General features: G+C 38.8%; 1 protein-coding gene across 3 annotated transcripts in view; it reads right to left on the bottom strand.

The window, feature by feature from the left end:
* PDE7B (phosphodiesterase 7B) overlaps positions 1-18,684 on the bottom strand; it is a 170,982-nt gene that overhangs the window by 24,167 nt on the left and 128,131 nt on the right. For all 3 annotated transcript variants that reach the window (XM_039707004.1, XM_039707005.1, XM_039707003.1), the window contains 2 exons: positions 14,061-14,144; positions 1,262-1,413 (listed from right to left, as the gene is read on the bottom strand). In XM_039707004.1, coding sequence (XP_039562938.1) covers positions 1,262-1,413; positions 14,061-14,144 — 236 coding nt within the window. The remainder of the gene's footprint in view (positions 1-1,261; positions 1,414-14,060; positions 14,145-18,684) is intronic.

Genomic DNA, 18,684 nt, shown 5'->3' with positions numbered 1-18,684 from the left:
GGCTCATGTGGCTGTACTGCAAAAAATATCACTTGCTCTTTTCACTGAGAAGGTTTTGAACATAACACTAAAAATACATGCTAAATGGAACTCAAAACTATGAATAATATAAACCAAAATATTATGAAAATATTCCCTTTTATTGCACAAATGTTTTATTGTTTCTTCATGTCCCCAGACTGTCAGTGCAATTTCTCTTAGGTTTTTAAAATCAGTGCAAATTCTCTTAGGTGTTTTAAAATCTTAGCTTTCATGGTGAATATGAGTTACAATGTGCTAAACAAAGCAGTACACAGGAACAGCAATATTCCCTTTTATTGCACAAATGTTTTATTGTTTCTTCATGTCTCCAGACTGTCAGTGCAAATTCTCTTAGGTTTTTAATACAGTGTTTTAAAATCTTAGCTCTCATGGTGAATATGAGTTACAATATGCTAAACAAAGCAGTACACAGGAACAGATTTTATAAATTTAGATACTACTGTTAAGCCCACTCAGACATGCAGAAGAATCCATCATTACCTACAACTGCAGGGTTTTTACAGCTTCATCAGTTGAGTCAGGAGACTGATTCTGAACTACCTCTATGGCCTACAGTGATGTATGTGTGAGTGAAATACACATTCACTCCCATCTCTAGTCTACATTCAAACAGTTCTGGATTCTTATAATTTCATTCTAACACCTGGCACATAATCTCCTCCAGCAGAGAATAAAAATTACCTAGGCATATAATACCAATTCCATCAATTGAGAAAGTTTTGCTAGAAAATACCATTCAAAGTAAGTGTAACAGCTGCAAAATAAGATAATTATATTTTGATCACTGTGAAGTTTGCAGTCAATGTTCCATGCTTCCTAGCCTTTGCCACTATGGAGAGCTCTTGTGGGTTGCCTAATAGCTGTTCCATAGCAGATGAGAGACACCTGTCTTTTTTTAAGTGAACTAAATGCTGTGTCAGGGCTGCACTTAAATCAGTAACTTAACCTGAAATCCTTCATTCTTTAACAATTTCATATTATAATTTCAGTTGTTGGAATCTGAAAATGTTGAGTAGATTTAGCAACATTACCTGTTGCTTTGAGACCTAAGCCTTTAAGGCTGTAACCACAAATGAGGAATGGACAATCTGTTTGTTGGCACATAACACAGGTCATTTAAGAAAGATGAACCAGGAATTTGGTTATCTGAAGACTAAAACAAAACTGACACACTCTGTAGGATTATTAAAAGAAATGGAGAGCTGGAGACCTGTCTTACCCTTGCTTGCCCAAGGTAGTCCTCATCCAGTAGGTACAGAGAGGCCTGTGGTACAATTCCACGCAGTAAGCGGGATGCATGGAAATATCTCTGGAAACTTAACAGTCTTTTCACTTTTTTCTTGGTGCCAATTTCCCCTGAGAGTGTAGTATCTGTGAAAAGCAATCAGTACAGAAACCATGAAACCCAAGGTGATGGATGACATTATCAGTTTAATATGAGAAACGTCAAACACTTTAAAATAGTAATACAAAAATCATGAAGTTCATGCTTCTTGCCAAGCCACATGAAGGAGCAGTATTCAAATCACCACAGCATAATATATTTATTTTAGAAAGGAAATACGTTCCAGGAAAGAGAACACTATTGTAGGCTTTGGAAGAGCTGAGTTCAGTACACTGCCTGCCACAGCCTCTGATGTGACCCAGCTCAGTCCCTGGGGGGAAGGGGGTGATACATCTCCTAACTGTAGGTGTTGGGGGGAGCCTAAATGACTGGGCAGAGCTAGGAACAGGAAAGCTGCTCCTATCCTCTCTGTTCCTAGCTATACACCTTCCTCTGTTCCCTAACTATACACCTGAAAATAACATTACTTCGCTACCTCACAGGAGGTGTCATTGGAATATATTAAAAATTGCACAGTACTAGAAGGTGATCTTGGTATAAAATCAAAAAAGTAACACCAAAAGAGAACTCAAAATACAGTTTGAAAACATCAATGTCACAGCCACTTTTGGAAAAGGAAATAAAAAAGGGAAAGAAATAAGAACAGGTTAATAATCCTATTGCATTGTCTGCTGTCATTTCTACATATTAAAGCAAATTATAAATGAAGAAAATATTTCAGCAGTGCAATGAGGAAAGCAGGTATATTGAGATAATACAGCCATTTCTGGTTACACAACTGAATATGTTCTTTTCACTTGGTACCAGGATCATTCTAATTCCCTAATGCTGTATTAGGAGATTTTCATATAGGGCTAAATGTGACACACAAAATCCAAGGCAGTTTTTATACAGTGATTAAATCACTAATTAGAGTAATTAAATTACCTTATTGTTAGTAAGAAAAATTTGGAGGCTTTCTAAAACTCATAATGGTTTAGGTAATTTAATCTGAACTTTTAATAGAACCTCATGCTCAGGTGTTTTCATTCTGCAGTCTGGTATAAGTTTTGGAAAAAAGAGAGGACAGAAACTGGACAGTTGGTCGAAGGTAGCAAGATACAATACAGTTTTATTTGTAAGAAACTGAAGATTAAACAGTCCTTTGAGAGAAAAGGAATGATTTCTTGAGATAAGAAGCTCCATAGCAATTCACTGGATTTCAGGTTTAAATAAGAGCTCATGAAAAATATCTACACACTGAAGCTGACTCTCTGTTTTTTATTTTTTCATCTCTTTTTATGAAAAAACACTGAATGTTTGTTCTACTGTGAAATTAAAATATACTTTGTCTGCTGTTTCCATGGGTGGTATTATTCTGAGAGGATTTTCAGAGAAGTCGCTAAGGTTTTTTGGATCATGGATGGTTCAGGATTTGATTTCTCTAACAGCAGCACCCTCTGTAGCAAGTTTCTTCCTTATTAAGTAATCCAACAGCTACTGAGCGGTACAAAGTCAGTAATAGCATCCAAAAAAGCCATCCTTTGTACTGAGGCTCAACAGAACCTCCAACACCAGTAAGCCTCATGGTTCTCATGTGCAGTCCAAAGACCTCACTGAGTTTTAATAATACAAAAGCACAAAATAACTTCATTGCATCTTGACAAGCCATGTGGTTTCCAGAATGAAAACAGTAACAACACCAGTACTGTAACAACCTGAAGGTCAGGTTTTCATTTATGATGTGCCAGGACCTGCCTTGATTTTCTCACACATTTTAAAAGCTGGAACAATTTCATGGCCTGTTGAAGGAGTGACTAATGTAGGTGTGAACAGTTACCCAGTGGCAGCGACACATGGAGGAACCAGTAGACTTGTTTTCTTACTTCTTTTCATTTATACAGGGCTGCTATGAAATGGCTGGCATTCAGTTTAATTCCTGGATAACAAAACACTCTTAAAATAAATTAACTTTTTAAACTTGTATTAGCTGTTTCTCAGCTTTCCAACTTTCCTATTTCCATCTTAGCCCACAAGCTGTCACTACTTTCAGGTAACAAGTTTAAATTTTAAAGCACAAAAAAATTCACTTTTTTACAATAAAAATTAGAAGCTGCTCCCACTAATTTTTATCTAAGTTAATATCTGTTTTTTCAGTTAAAGACAGATGACTGAAATCACCACCTACACTCTCTTAAACTGTCTTTAAAACTCACACATAGACTTGCTGATCTGAAGGTGAAGGTTTGGCCTGAGTCCCAACAAGCAGCTGTACATTGGATTATGTAGAAGTGTTTATTTTATCCTTTGGATTACCAGATCATTTCAGTAGCTTAAATAATACTTGCCAAAGCACGAACAGGTCAGATGGAAACAAGTAACTTCTTATTATGAAACATATTTTCTGAACTGAACCATCAAACTTGCTTCCCATTGCTCTGTATGGCTGTCAAGAGTCTCAAATTTAAATTTAGTTATCAGCAGAGAGCGCCCCAGAAAACTGACTTGATGTTTCAGGTGAGCGCTGTACTCTAATATATTATACAAAAAAGATTACTCACAATAATCTGTTGTTCTGTATTTTCATTCATAAGGGAAGAAGTTCATAATACTGATAAAGAATTGCAGCAAATGTATTTTCAAAACTGGGCTTTGACAGAACAGCCCAAATCCAACACTGCAGACGATCCACGTGCAAACTCTGTACGTCGACTTAAAAGAATATCATGTTAAAATCACATCCTTTGGGTCATTTCAGTAATAACTGATTTGCTTTTGAATCACAGGACTTATCAGCTGATTGCTATGACCCATCTCAGATTACTGTGACATCCACAATAATGTACTTTATTATGATGGTGTCTTGCATGAAAGTGGACTGACGCTGCCCTTCTCTGAGCACAACACACCCCAAACAAGCATAATCTCACTAGCATTTTCTCCTTCCCCTTCCATGATCAGTGTCAAACAAAAAAAGGAAAAGCACAACTATATGAAGTTGAGAGAAAAACGTTAAACAGAAGAGCAAAAGGCAATGCAGCCAAAAGCGAACACTTAAATTCTGCTCTCAGCTCAGCAGTTGCATCTGCATCTCCCAGAAGCAAAAAGCCATTCCCAACATATGGGATCTACCAGCTGACATAAAATCAAGATGCAGTTTTAAGATGAAATTAAGGATTTATGTGAATGAGTTAGAGTAAAATGCTGTACATACTACTTTATTGACAACTATAAATTTATTTCAATTTAAATCGTAAATATAAAATTTTGATGATGACACATGATACAAGTCATACAGTGCCTTCAGATGAAACTGAATTACAAAGTAAATGAATTAAAAATATTACTGCAAATATCCCCGAACTTCAGCTGTGGAACCATGGACACTAGAACATATGCTATAGCATCTGGTTAAAGACCATGATCTGCAAAGCTCACGTGGGAAGGATTTAGTAATTATGGGCAATTTTGAAATGAACGTGAAAGACAAACACGAGCGTCTTTTGTTTATACCCATAAAACTTCCCTCAAGAACTGTGTTTAGTCATTGTGGAAACTTCTGAATGTTTTGCTTACCTAAAAAAAATCCATCTCTTAAAAGATGCCCATTCTCATGCTACAGAGTTCCTGCCCAGCACAGGGGTTGTAGAAACGCTCCTTTGTACACTGAACAAAGCTACTGTATGAATTGCACAGACATCTTGTATGAATTACACATGTTTACAGAAGTGTTCATACAAGCATTCCTCACAAAGCTCAACTTCTGCCTTCAAAAGCTCAGGTGGCCTGAGCTCGCAGCGTTTCTCCTGTGTTTTAGCAGGCAACCAAAGTGGCTGCATTTTTCTCCAGTAATTTGATAGCCACATCACGCACGCACAGACTCGCCAGCAGACCATGGATGATGTCTGCATTGCTGCACGTGGCCCTCAAGAGGTTAATAAGCTGCAGAAATCAATGGCTGCCTTCTTTCTCCCAACACAGCTCCTCCACTTACACAGATCTTCTCGCCTTAAATTGATCTATGGCTCACTACACACCAGCCTCTGTTATTTCAGGAAAAAAATTTTCCTGTGCTGGAAACTGCTACCAGTTTTATTTCACATTTCTTTCACACTGCTGTGCTAGCACGTGCCCATAGGCAGCATGAATATAAAAATGATGGAGGTTATGCTAACAATGGCTGAGTTAACATCCAGAAATGATCACATAAATCAAATCTGTACAAGGATGTACTTAACTCTGCACCAGACATTCATTACATTGTTACTGTTCTTTCAAAGTAAACAACCTTTGTTATGCATTCAAATAAAGCCTCTGAGTTTTTCTTCACAGTACTGCCTGTTGTTATTTTATTGCACTTCAGCGTACAATAAAAACAGGTCGCCCAGCAGCATGAGTGGATAAAAAAGGGTTTATTAATTTTCAAAAGTGAGCTGATTCAGAAAAGGGAAATGGTTTTTTTCCTCTTCTTTCCTAAAGGATGCAGAATAAATCAGGTCCTCAAGCAGCTGCCTTTGAATCATATAATTTATAATACCCTTTCCCCTCTTCCAAGGATGCAAAGGCATTTCATACACAGCCATGGTATGCCTGAAGACCCAGACAGGACTGGTGGGAAGGTGCTGGAATATCTGGAAGATAAGGTGAGATGGTGAGTTCTGCAATTTAAGATCTGGACAGCCTGCAAACAGTGAGGATTCTGGGAAAAAATTTGTCTCTGCTCCTACAATTTTCTGCACCGGTTCCTGGCTTGACAGCTGGTTAGGAAACTTCTCTTTGTGTGCCTGAGAGGTATGTAATTGACTTAGGAGGAATAACTGGTGTTTGTCCTTTTTTTTTGCATGTAAAACTATGCCATGCATTTATATCACCTTTACTGAAGTCTTGTTTGGCATATTCATTGCATGCTTGGTTGCTAAATTTTTTTTACACAGGACACTGCATAGCACTGATGATATAAAAAGCCTGCTGTGCCTTCCTAGTATCTTCTTACATTACAGACTTATCATAGTGTCCAAAAGACAACAGCAGCATTAGTATGGGTAGTTGAACTAACACAGGTGATCTACAAATTAATGACAAACTTAATGTTTCAAATTTGATTTTTGTAGAAAGCACTTATCAACTAGAAGAACAGAAAGCCTCTTCTCTCTGCACTGTCTAGGCCTTCCAGATACATTTCACCTTGTAGTCCATATAGCCTTCAGAAAGAGAACACTGAAGTTTTGAGGAAAGGCCTGAGAAAATGCACAAACCACCAGAAGCCCGTGTGGAAGGACTGTCACTTAAAAGCTTTGAGTCTAGTGCAGAAGGACCGAGGAGCTCAAATGAATACCCCCGTTCTATGTCTCAGTCACATGTGTAAGAAACTAACAAACAGCACTGATTCAAAAATAGTAAGATTGTGTCAATTTTATCATCTGAATATACACTGGTCACTGCAACTAAGAAGACTGAGATGTCAACTTTGCACTATATCTCATCTACGGATAAAAAAGTGTTGTACTGAAATCTTATAAATGCAGAAATCCTCATAAGGCTTCCTCAGACTATATGGAATTAAAAAAAAGTTGTGTTATAAACACTTTGGTTTTACTTGCTTCTCTAACATTTAAAATATTCTTTGCTCCTTGACTTCTGATAAAATTGTTTTTTAGAGATCAAGTGCTCTCTGTTAGATGCCATTTTTATATAGGTAGCAACTGCATTATTTCTCTTTAGAGGGGTAAACTTTTTTCAATTAGGCAGAAGCTGTGAGAAAGAGAGACGACCCTGAACACATCAGAGAAAAGCACAAAATTAGAAGCATAGCAAAAGGAGTTTAAAATTTTATGCTTTGGAGTAAAAATTTTGCTCTCCAACCACGTCTACAAGTGCACAAAACCAATGCAAAGCCCTGTTCAAAGAGCAGGCAGTCATGCTTCTCTGTGTGAGAGGTTCTGAGAAACCACTTTTCTAGGTGACCCGGCTTTGGAGTTTCCTCTTCTTTGAACATCACATGAAGTGATGGTGCCTTGTAGCAGCTGAGTTTCCAACTCAGGAAATTCCTGCACAATTATTGGCATCTTAAAGAAGACGAGTCATGCAGTTTCCTCCCCATCCCAAAATACATTCTTTTTGATACTGTTTGAAAGAGAATACAGAATTTAAGAATTATGCTGATAATTCCACTTATATACGAAATAATCCTATTACAACAAGTAATTACAAGTTCTGGAGAAATTAGGGTTTCAAAGACCACTTAAGCAACAGAATATTAGCCATAATAACAGAAAGAGGAATAGATTAAATCCAAATTTAAGATGAATTTCGATGTATTTCTTATCACAATTTCAAACCTTTATTTGGGCTATAACTCATCTTTATGCAAACAAACATTCTGGCATAATTTTATTAAGCCTCCTCCAAGTTCTTAGGAAATGGCATGTTATTTTCTGGTTTGTCACAATCTCATTATCATTTCATTATGAACCTTTGCTTTGACACTTCAATCTTTGTACAGCAGTCAGGACCTTTTCTTCCTAAAACTGCAAATGTTCTATAGCTGATTACAGTTTCTCCAGCAGGAAACAGTGCATCCCCTCCTCCTTCACTCCCCTTGAGAAAAAACAACATAACCTGTAATAACAGCAAACCCAGCCTTCATTTATCATTTTAATGATCCCTTCTCCTTGTTCTTTCTTTTCCTCTGGTCATTTGGAAAGTATCCTCAGTGTTATCTTCAGTACATCCTTTCCCTTTTCTAATCAAGGAAAAGAAGGTGGGGTGGCAGAATGGGTCACGCATCATTTGGCAGCTTTTAAAGGGACATCTTCAGTTAATTGAATCCCAAGTCTCTACTAAAAAGTAAGTTACAAATGAGTGTATCAGGCCAGTGTTCCCTAAGACTTTGTATGTGAAGCATATGCAGGTTTTTTGCTTTTTTTGCTTGCTTCTGTTTGAGTTCTCCTGAAGTATTCATAACCCAAAATGACGAATTTTGTTAGCATATGAGGGTACAGGCATCTATTGGTTTTACAGTCTGGCTGTCATTTTTCTGCAAGTGTGGCATTCCAGCTAAACAAGGAGCATGAATGGCAGAAAGTACATTACACTTCTCAAACTAACTCTGTTATTAAATTTTGCATATAGTATCACTTAGAAAAATACAAAAATGAAAACTCTTCCTCCAAAAAAAAGCCCCTTCCTATTATTTGATGAAAAGGGTGGATCAGATTGACGTCCAATGATACAAATAATTTTTTAGTATAGTGAGGGATTACTGGAAAAGAGAACAATCTCTGTGCTAAAGTATTAAGAGGATTCCAATTTCTCTTCCTTGAACAGGTAACTGATAGCAAGGCCACAGGCTGACCAGTTCTGGAAATGTTCATCCCATTCAAACAAGCTAACTGGATTAAGAAGCCTATATGTCTTAGGGATGTTGATGAGTATCTTTTGGATGGGCTTATCCATGAGGAACTAGGGGAGGTATTATGTAGAAATAATGCAGACCTCATAAGATCTCTCCCTTTCTAATTTAAAAACCATCTGGAACTTTGGACTCATCTCCACAGGCTGGGCTGGGTTCTGAGTAATCCAATCAACCCTTGAAACTTCCTCACAAGACTTTTAGTGTCCTAATTTAACCTAGGTCAGAAATATCTAAAAAGGCATCTCTCACTCCCACTTCTTTTTCTAGCCAAAGGCAACAAAACAAGGCGCTTAACCAAACTCTTTTTAACCTCACTCAGTTGGGTTCAGGTTACTTGATGGTTCGGTTTTGGGTTGGTGGCTGTGGTTAAGTTTTATTTTCCCTGGAGATGGGCCCTACCTGAAAGCCCTGGAGTGTTCAAAATACAACCCCAAAAATGAATGTAAATTTTGCAATAGACCCTTCTGTAGACAGGCAGAAACCACAGATTCAAATGTCCAGAGACTTTGGTTCTTTGAGATGGAGACATTTTCATGACTTCATATCTTCCCTTACTAATCCTGACAACACGTTTTATTTCTCCAATACCTAATTCATCACATGCCTGAAAAGTATGTGATGAATTCACTTTATTTGCAAACAAACTGAAAACCAGAGTATTTTGCTTGACTCAGATCAGACAGCAAATCAAGGACAGAGATGGAATGTTACCTAATATTACCATTTATCACCATCTGGAATTAGAAGTAGATAATCTGTAATAAATTAATTTGCCATGCTAAGCTTAAAGCAGGTGGGGTTCTTTTGGACTCAGCTTCTACCTGTATGACAACATAAAGATCCTAAGTAATACAGAGACAAACCTTTGGAATGTCTACAGACATGTTTTGATATTTTACATATTCTCAGATCCCACTCTGTTCCTGCTGTGCAAGGTGCAAGAAAACAGATATCCCTCTGGCTAACACCATTTGGGTACAGAGACTCCAATTTGCAGGTCACATACATAAATACTGAAGTGAATACTGAAGAAGGGAATTAATACAGTCAATTAAATATAGTCAATTAAAGGCTAACAATTTTGTCATTTGAAAGCCAAAATTTAATCCAGATAAAGCTTAGCATAAACAAGATGAGAACTGGAGAATTTAAATTTTAAAAACCTTGTATTCTGACTTGCTTGACAAGCAAACTTGTAAATAACAAGGTACTTACACAGCTGTAAACTGTGTTATTTTGTTACTCTACTTGATTGAACCTGGCAATAAAACAAAGTATCTAATGTAATTGCGAAGGGTGAGATCTTCTTGCTTACTGCTGCATGTTTACCTACAAGTCCAGATTTATCACAAGGAATTCCCTCAAACTTCTGAGTTAAAGCAATGAAGAAGTGTACTGTCACAGCCACCAAAAACCTCTCATAATGAGATAATAAAATCCATTTAAATCAATGCGTATTAGTCACTAGTGGGATCTGCTTCAATGAATCACTGAGCAACTTTGTGAATCACAAAACTAAATTACTGCTTATCATAGCTATGCTCCTCAAATCCAAAATATACTCTGCTAAAAGAAAAATTGAATTAATTTTCACTGCAGAAGTGTTTTGAACTCTAAATTATTACCCTGCAAACATTCAATTTAACTCCTTTTCTGTCCTGTGAACAGAGTAAGGTTCATTTAATTCACTGAAATGCAGAAGTGTCAATGAGCTGCCAACATCAATTTTGACCTGCACCAGGCTCAGTCTGAAGCTTGAGCAACCCAGTTCAGAGTCAAAATTTCCTAAAATTTGAGAGGTTTTGTTTGGAATTAATTGAAGACAAAACTATCACCCTATCTTCCCATAAACCTATAGGGCTGTGCAAAATTTCTATCTCTTATTTTAGAAGTTCTCCCTCTGCAGGGGAGGAGTTGCTACATGGCTTCTCCTCAAGCTTCTGACTCGCTGCCACCAACAGGGAACAGACTCTGGTGGGTCACAGGGGTCTCCACGAGCTGCAGGACTAACTCTAGGGGCTGGGGCAAACATTCACTCCTCAGGGAACAGAACCAAGGGGTTCTCGGTGACACAGGGCTATTTTACACCCCATTTTGTATTCCAGAGTTATCTTAAGAGTCCCCAAACCCACCAGTGCAGCTATGCTTAGGAAAGCTTGCAACTAGGCAGAGAAAAGACAGGAAGAGACTAAAGCCCTGCATCTCCCCCAGACAGGATTCTGAAAAATGCTCATGGTCCCAACAGCCCAGCAAAGACAAGGTGAAGTAACACTAACTTTCTATTTACTGCAGAGTCACTGGAGGAATGTGTAGATGGCATCACAGACTCAAACAGCAAGAAGCCAACATTAGTATAGTTGGCTTTGATTAGGGCTACAGAAGATCCCATTTTCAGAGTGAAGGAAGTTTTCATGTCCAAAAAGACTTCATGGTGTCTTAAGTTACACAGTGACTTTACTGTAAGACTCCAGAAAAAACAGAAGATATGGTCTAGTCAGTGTTAACCCTTAACAGACAAAGTAGGGAAAAATCCACTAATTTGACTGAATCTGCAAGTACACAAACAAAAAAAAAAAAGTTACATGTAAGCAACCTTTAGTTTGACATTAAATATCAATGCCCTGTATTTTTTTACATGTGAATTTACATAATGGATGTCAACTTGTTCAAGAATGAGCTTCAGTGTTTTCCCTTACTTTGAAACAAGGCTGGTACTGTTTTTTGGAACAGTATTTCAGATGTGAGATAGAACAGTCACTATTTAAGCTCAGTTTGTTAGTGAGAAGCTGGAGCAATGTTTATTCTGCATTTGTTTATGACCTCTGAGAACATTTACTATAACATTTCATCTGCCTCTTCCCTCCCTCACTGTAACATTTTTCAGTATACAGTTGCTGCCTGCCAGTTACTGCCCCCAAACAAACGCAACATGGTGACAAAATTTTACTGCAAGTATTGGTTGGGTACTTTGCAAGAAAAGTGCACAGCGGTACACAGCAGAAATGGATTTAACAGAAAGATGTAGATGAACAAATCTTACAAAAGCCTGTTTATTTCCTGGCAAAACACGTCTGCATGCTCTGACACTGAGCATCTTCATTTCACATCATTTCCTACACATCTACAAGTGTAGGTCACCAAGTGAGCCAGGCCCAGTGTGCGCTTGCCAGCTACAAAATCAGTAGTCAAGTATTTCGAAATCCCACTTCATTTTGCACCGAAAAATTAAGGCAACACTACTCCTTAGAGAGAAGATGGTAAATATATAAAAACCTGAAAGCCATGGGGAATCTAAAATCAGGATCACTGCTTTCCCTTACAGAGATCATGATCAGTCAGCCATACATTTCAGATCATGGAAAAGCAGTAAAAAGAGTAAACTAGAGGTCTCTGTGAGAGAGAGCATAGGAGCACAGAACCCTCAGGTTCCCCACCCTGTTGGACCAGAGGTGCACACACAAGGAAGCACCACTTTTTAGGTTCAGCAGTTATATTTAGAGGGGTTATGTGGAGTGCCCTGCTCCTGGCTTTATCCTGGTTGAGTATTCACCAGACATCCCTTGCCATGGATGTCTCTCTACACAGCCCACAGACAGCACCAGCATTTCCCAGAAACTGTCAGGATCTGGAGGATGGCAGGACTCATATACAGAGGTTAGAAGTGAAAGCCCTAAGCCAGAAAAAAAAAATCCTGAAACTATTCTTTTGCTCTTCCTTCTCCATGGGTAAAGAAACTGAAAATTTTTTTTAAGTTTAGAAGAAACTGAATTTTATATAACGTGTATGTATTCAAAATAAAAAAGAAAGAATCGGTTTAGTCGCATTTGAATATGAATATATATCCACTTCTATTTCATGAATGAAAAGTGCTTTATTTTCTCCCAGTCTTTACAAGGGCATGCCTGACCAGTATTATTTCCAGCTAGCGTTTACCTGATTTTTCTCTATGCTTTTCATTGACAAGTCAGAACTAAACTGTCCTCAAAACTCTGCTCAACCAGTAAGTTATTCTCTTTGTCCTGGGAAAAACTGATGGACCCATCTTACCCCCTTATGTCTTTCTACCTCAGCCATAGCAAGCTCTCAGATGGACTTACAACCCAGAAAATACCTTTAATCAGCAAGACTGATAGCAGCACACTGCTGGGTGGCAGTAACTCTGCCAGCATGGCTGAATGCAACCCATCAGATCCCAAGCCCTCCCCACCCCAGCTCCTCTTTACTCCTGACTCCCAGCCAGCCCTCTCGCTTTGCTTCCTCCCTGCTCCCTTCCCTCCCTGTTCCCTCCTCCTTCCCCTTCCCCTTCCCCTTCCCCTTGCTCTTCCCCAGGCACCCAGACCAGGAGGTACAAAAAGGAGAATTCAAACTTTGGTTTGACAATTGCTCTTTGATGAAAAGTGCAATCCCTAGAATCATAACAGTGTCAGCATTGAAACTGTTGGAGTTCCAGTCTGTTTTGATAAAGACAGCGAATAACAGTTTTTTCAAAGGTTGTCTGTGCAGTACACAAGGATACATCAAGATCTGCCTGTGTCCAAACACTGAAGTTTACACAGCATGCAGGCTGAGTGCTACAGGACCCAAGACTAAGTGGTCGCTGCTCTTTTTTTTTTATTTTTCACATGCTCAGTAATGGGTTTGCACCAGTATAGAGAGTCCATCAGATGAAAAAAAAAACAATAGGGTCTCAATTTTTCTTTTTTATTTTTCTTTTTAGATTTGCTGTCCTTTATTTACAACAGTGGCAGAATAACTTCAAATCAAAATGAGGTTAAGATTATTTTTAACAGATGTTCACTGCTGGCCTGACCCAAAATCCATTGACGTCAATGAGAAGACTCCATGGGGCTTTGGATTGGGTTCTAATTGTTGGAAAAATTAATGTTATTGTAAACCACTGGTCAGTGCTGTCACATGCTCCCCTTCTGTGCCAATTCTATATGACCGGATAACAGCTTCACATAAATCTGTTCCAACTGTTGTCTAAGAGGCTAAAGGACACAGAGGTTTATCTCTTTAATTCTGAACTGCCCCTGCTCCTTCCCCAGCACACCCCATGGCCCTACTGTATTTACATTTGACAGATTGAGCATTATGGACTATTCACACAATCAAAATATTTCACAGCCAGACACTGAGTGGAAATAATGGAATTAATGCTGACTGTGTGAAGACAGCTGAGCTACAGATATGTATGAGATAGTTTGGTTCATACACTTTCAATAGAGACTTCTATTTGTTTTTATTTAAATACAGACCTGAAAGAAGGGTTGCACTTACTGTTAAGCAGACGGAAGTCTATAAATGGGTAGGAGCCGCGGCGCTCGGAGACAACCCCTGTCTGACCTCTCACCCGTGCATCTCCTGCAAAACACAAAATCCCCAGAGACATTAGAAGGGGCAGCTGCCTTTCTCTGCTGTTTTCATCTAGATCTATTTTTTAATACAAAGTGACGACATTACACTCCTCCAGTGGGAAAACTAAGGTCCAAAAATTCATCTCCCATGACATCCCTGGGTAATTGGGTAAAGCAGTACAGCTGATCCTCTTATCAGAACAAAGACACAAAAAACCCTTCATTGCTGGCTGGGATTAAACAACATTATCCTATTGAACAACTTCTTGCCCAGCAAGCAGACTTTTATTGCTTCACAAGAAGTGCAGACATCTGCCTTTTTTTTCTCAAGCAAGAACAGGTAGGACTCTGGCTGTCAGGGCTTCACATACAAAGGTCCCAATTCCGGACTAGGCCCACAATCTAATGGACCTCCACAGTTGTGGGACTGGTCTCAAAACCATTAGCTGATGAAAAAATCCCCCCCACAAAAGTATGAAGATGTTTTTGCACTTAGGTGGGTGGTTTGTATGTTTGTTTGTTTGTTTTTGTTTTACTTTTTGCTGTTTGAGCACTCTGGAAAATGCAAACCTTCTTCTCAAACACTGCAGCTGTTTGATGTAAGTGAAAACCTGATGTTCTCAGATAAGCATTACTCTGGAGCGTTAGTATGTATATTTAAAGGTGATGAAGTGCCAACACAATACTAAGAATTAGTATTGTGTATTGCTGTGCAGTTCACACTGACTAGTTCCTGACTTACCATGTAATAGTGATGAAATAGGCGAAACTAATTTAAGGAGACAAATGCTCCCCAGGATGTATAAGAGTTACAAAACCTCTCTCCAAGTAGACAGGAAGTAGTGGGCAAGCATACGTCAATTTTATGTTTCCATAATTTTAAGTATCTTGTAGTGAAATGTAACTGTTCCTTTCCAGGCAATCAGCAAGACCAAAATATTAAAAATTCTTAAATCAGATGAAGTCTGGAGACCTTGAGGTTCTAGTTAGAGTACTCTAGTTCTTTGCCATACTAATTCCTCTTCTACAGAAACAGAGACCACAGTGTTGAAAGCATACCCACTGGACATCCCCATACAGCTCACACTGTAGTTCTATCAAAGTTTGCAATGAAGTATTTTTAGTTAGTTTGAATTGCATTTCCTCTGGTATACAAATATAGCATCTAACTAATCTAAACAATAATTTAAGAATTTGGCTGCTGGTGCTAGCTTCTACTGCTTGTGTTTAAAAACAAGAAAACATCTTGTAGCATAAAAGAAGGACCTAGTTAAATGCTGTTGTTTTGGTTTTTTGTTTTGTTTTTTCTATTTAATGCTCACTGAAAATGTGCTTGCAATTATGTTTAAGGGAAGAAAGCCAAGTAGAATTATTAAGTCAAATATCTGAGGTGGAGAAAAACTTCCGTGCCCTCTAGGGGTCCTTAGAGATACAAAAGACACAAGAGAGTGCATGCAAATTAAGAATATTTCAAACACAGTCACTTTTGATTATATCTCACCCTTACTTTCACTTTGCTTTTTTTGTTCCCAGAGACAGAACACGTGTTCCGCGTTCTCGGCTCCTTCTTGCCAACCACTCTAAGGAACCAGTCCAAAACAACCCAAGCTGCTGTTGACCCCACTTACCCCTCCTGACAGCAGGGGCAGGAGGTGCAAACTTCTACCTCCTCTTCAGCTGTTCCACTTCAAAGGTATGCTAATGCTGTGGGTCCACCTTCATCAGCAGATTAAAATTACACGCAATGTAATGGTGGCAATGAAGGTACAAGAACCCATCCCCCTGCGATCCTTGTGTTAAAGAGCAGAAGGGTGGAGCAAATAGCTGGAGAGTTTGTAAAACACCGACGCAAGATTCATCAGCACCCACAAGCCAGAGCCCATGAAGAAGCACTCAGACTTAAAAGCATTGCCCTCTGCCACAGGTAACCCCATCAGATTGGCTCACGTGTGCAGAAAGAGTTAGAATGGCAAGCACATGGTACACATTATATAAACTCGAAAAAATCAGGCAGGCTTGAGCCTGCTACTGATACAGGCATCAGCAAATTAAGAACGGGTGTGAATTCAGAGCATGCCTTGACCAACGCTTTTGTTTTTCTGCAGGCACCAATGAATTAACAGGAATCTGCAAGTAATCCCCTGTATTACACACTGATAAACATGTCACTTGTGACTGTATCAGCAGAGACATTTAAAACAAAAAAAGGAGAGAAATTCAGACTCCAAAAATCTGAAAAAACACCCAAAGCACTGCACTATACTATACTATACTATACTATACTATACTATACTATATATATACTATACTATAAAACGAGCAAGACTGATACTCTTTCTAGGCATGAAATAATACATCTGTCAAATCAGAGGAGGTACCATAGTACTGGAGAAAAAGAAAATCATATACAGTCATGTATCAAAAGGATCGCTTAACTCTGATTTCAATAGTGTGAACCCAAATTTTGAGGAAGAGAACACTAAAGGTAGGCAGACAACTGTAACACCAAAGAAAACACAAGGTGGGCTTACCAAAAGTAGACCATACAAGATACTTAATTACCTCAAATAAAATAACTAACTCTTAGACAAAAGGGAGAGGAAGCAATATTGTAGTGAGATTCAACAATATGGACCTTGTTAAACACTCAAGAGAAGGCAAGAGATGAGTACAAGACTAAAGACTAGGACTAAAAAATAAGAAAACACAGTGCATTGAAAGGAAACTTTGCTTGCAAACAATTACTCCATAATCTCAATTATATTTAGAAAATTTATGCTGGGAATGGTCCTAAAGAACTTTTCTTGATGACCTTGACACAGAAGAGCACTACTGATTCTTGAGGATAACACAATGCTGGGAGATACCAGCTATTAACAGCTACAGCTACTTTAAATTAAGTTCACTGCTGCTGTCACCTCTTCTGTCCCAACTGCTCCGTGGCCCAGATGCCTGGATGTTCCTGGTAGCACAGCTTCCTCCCACGGTGCTGCTGTCTCATACAGAACTACAGACTAGCCAAATTAGATGCTTATGTACACTATTCAAAGCAATTGCAGCAAAGAGAGGGAAAGCAATGGAGCTATTGATGAAATTAGTAAGAAATGTGAATGAGTTTTACTGAACTAGCAAACCCCAGGAACAGAAGTCATGACAAATTAGTGAGTATTCCAATTGGCTATTTGCGTAATTTTACAGACGATATAATTCTGGACCGTCTCCAGCACTATAGGAATCTGTATGCAGAATAAATCTGCATCCCTGCTGACTTAGGAAAAGCCACTAAAATCTTTATATTGTTATATGATTATTAACTTTATCCTGAGGGAAGGCAAGTTTCTGATGAGTCAAAGATGTTATCAAGTAGCTCTACCTCATGAATCTGTTATTTCAAAATGCTTCTCCAGGTGCCACCTAGTCTCTCTCTACATCATTAGAGAAAGATTACTTAGGAAGTGGTGGTGGGCTAAATCAACCACACCTCCCTTCCTCCATTTTTTCTTGGCTCACCTATTTGGAAAATATTTAGATTCTTCCCCATTACTTTTAATTACATCTAAGTAAGGGATTGCACGAGATATACAATTTACCACATAAATTTGGGCTGTTCATGGCAATGCTCCATGCTATTTTTTTGCTTTCGCAGATAACTTTGAGGCTGACTTTCATCAGTCCACCAGACCTTTACATCTCTTTGCCTCCACCTTAAAAATCAAGCTAAGCGGTCATTCTGACAATTTATGCAATTAGCGGTTTTAGATAAATATTCCTTTTTAGAGCAAAAGGAAGGAATTCTGTGGCAACAAGGCAGGAAATTTTGACAGCTCATTGTGTTCCCAAATGAAACAAGCAAGGTGAAGGGAAATGGTCAGGGTACAGGTTCTCCTCGACTGCTTTGGGCTGAAGATGTGAGGCTGGAACATGTGCAGCTGTAAATGCCAGCGGCTGCACCCTCACTGCTGCCAAGCTGCCACAAGAGCTTCCAGCAGAGACATCTCCCAGGGGCTGCTGTGCTCTTGAATTTTACTTTGTCGCTGTTAAAACAAACAAGAACACAAACCAAGTAAACCAAAGCAACCCGTATAAGGAGCCAGAGCTGTGACTGACATGCATGACAGACCACAGGCACAAGAAAATCAGCCATAGGGCAAAAACCATGGCACTACTGCAGCCATAGCATTCAGGGCATTTCAAGATGGTTCAGAAGGGTTAAGAAAAAATGAGGCAGCTCTTAACTGCCTTTCACATCTGGAGGAGAGAGCCATCTGCACGGAGGAAAACAACTTCTCCAAGATTTGCCCGAAACAGCGTGCGATTCAATTTCACTGAGCAAGCACAACAAATTAGGAGAGAAAATAGGACCATAGCTGTGACAAAACACCAGAGTAGCTTCATCCAGCAGAAGTTAGGACGAACCACCAAAATATTGGTTCTATTTAGTACACAGCTCCATGTGGTAAATCGGGAATACCACAGCAAATTCACAAGAGGTTCCAAGTATTTATTCCAGTCAAGCTTTCTTACAATCTTCATTGCAGTATTTCTTA

Source organism: Passer montanus, unplaced genomic scaffold, assembly GCF_014805655.1.
Source record: "Passer montanus isolate IOZ18808 unplaced genomic scaffold, ASM1480565v1 scaffold2, whole genome shotgun sequence".
Taxonomy (NCBI): Eukaryota; Metazoa; Chordata; class Aves; order Passeriformes; family Passeridae; genus Passer; species Passer montanus.
Note: the sequence above shows the minus strand (reverse complement) of the source record. Positions and strands in the feature narration are given on the sequence as shown.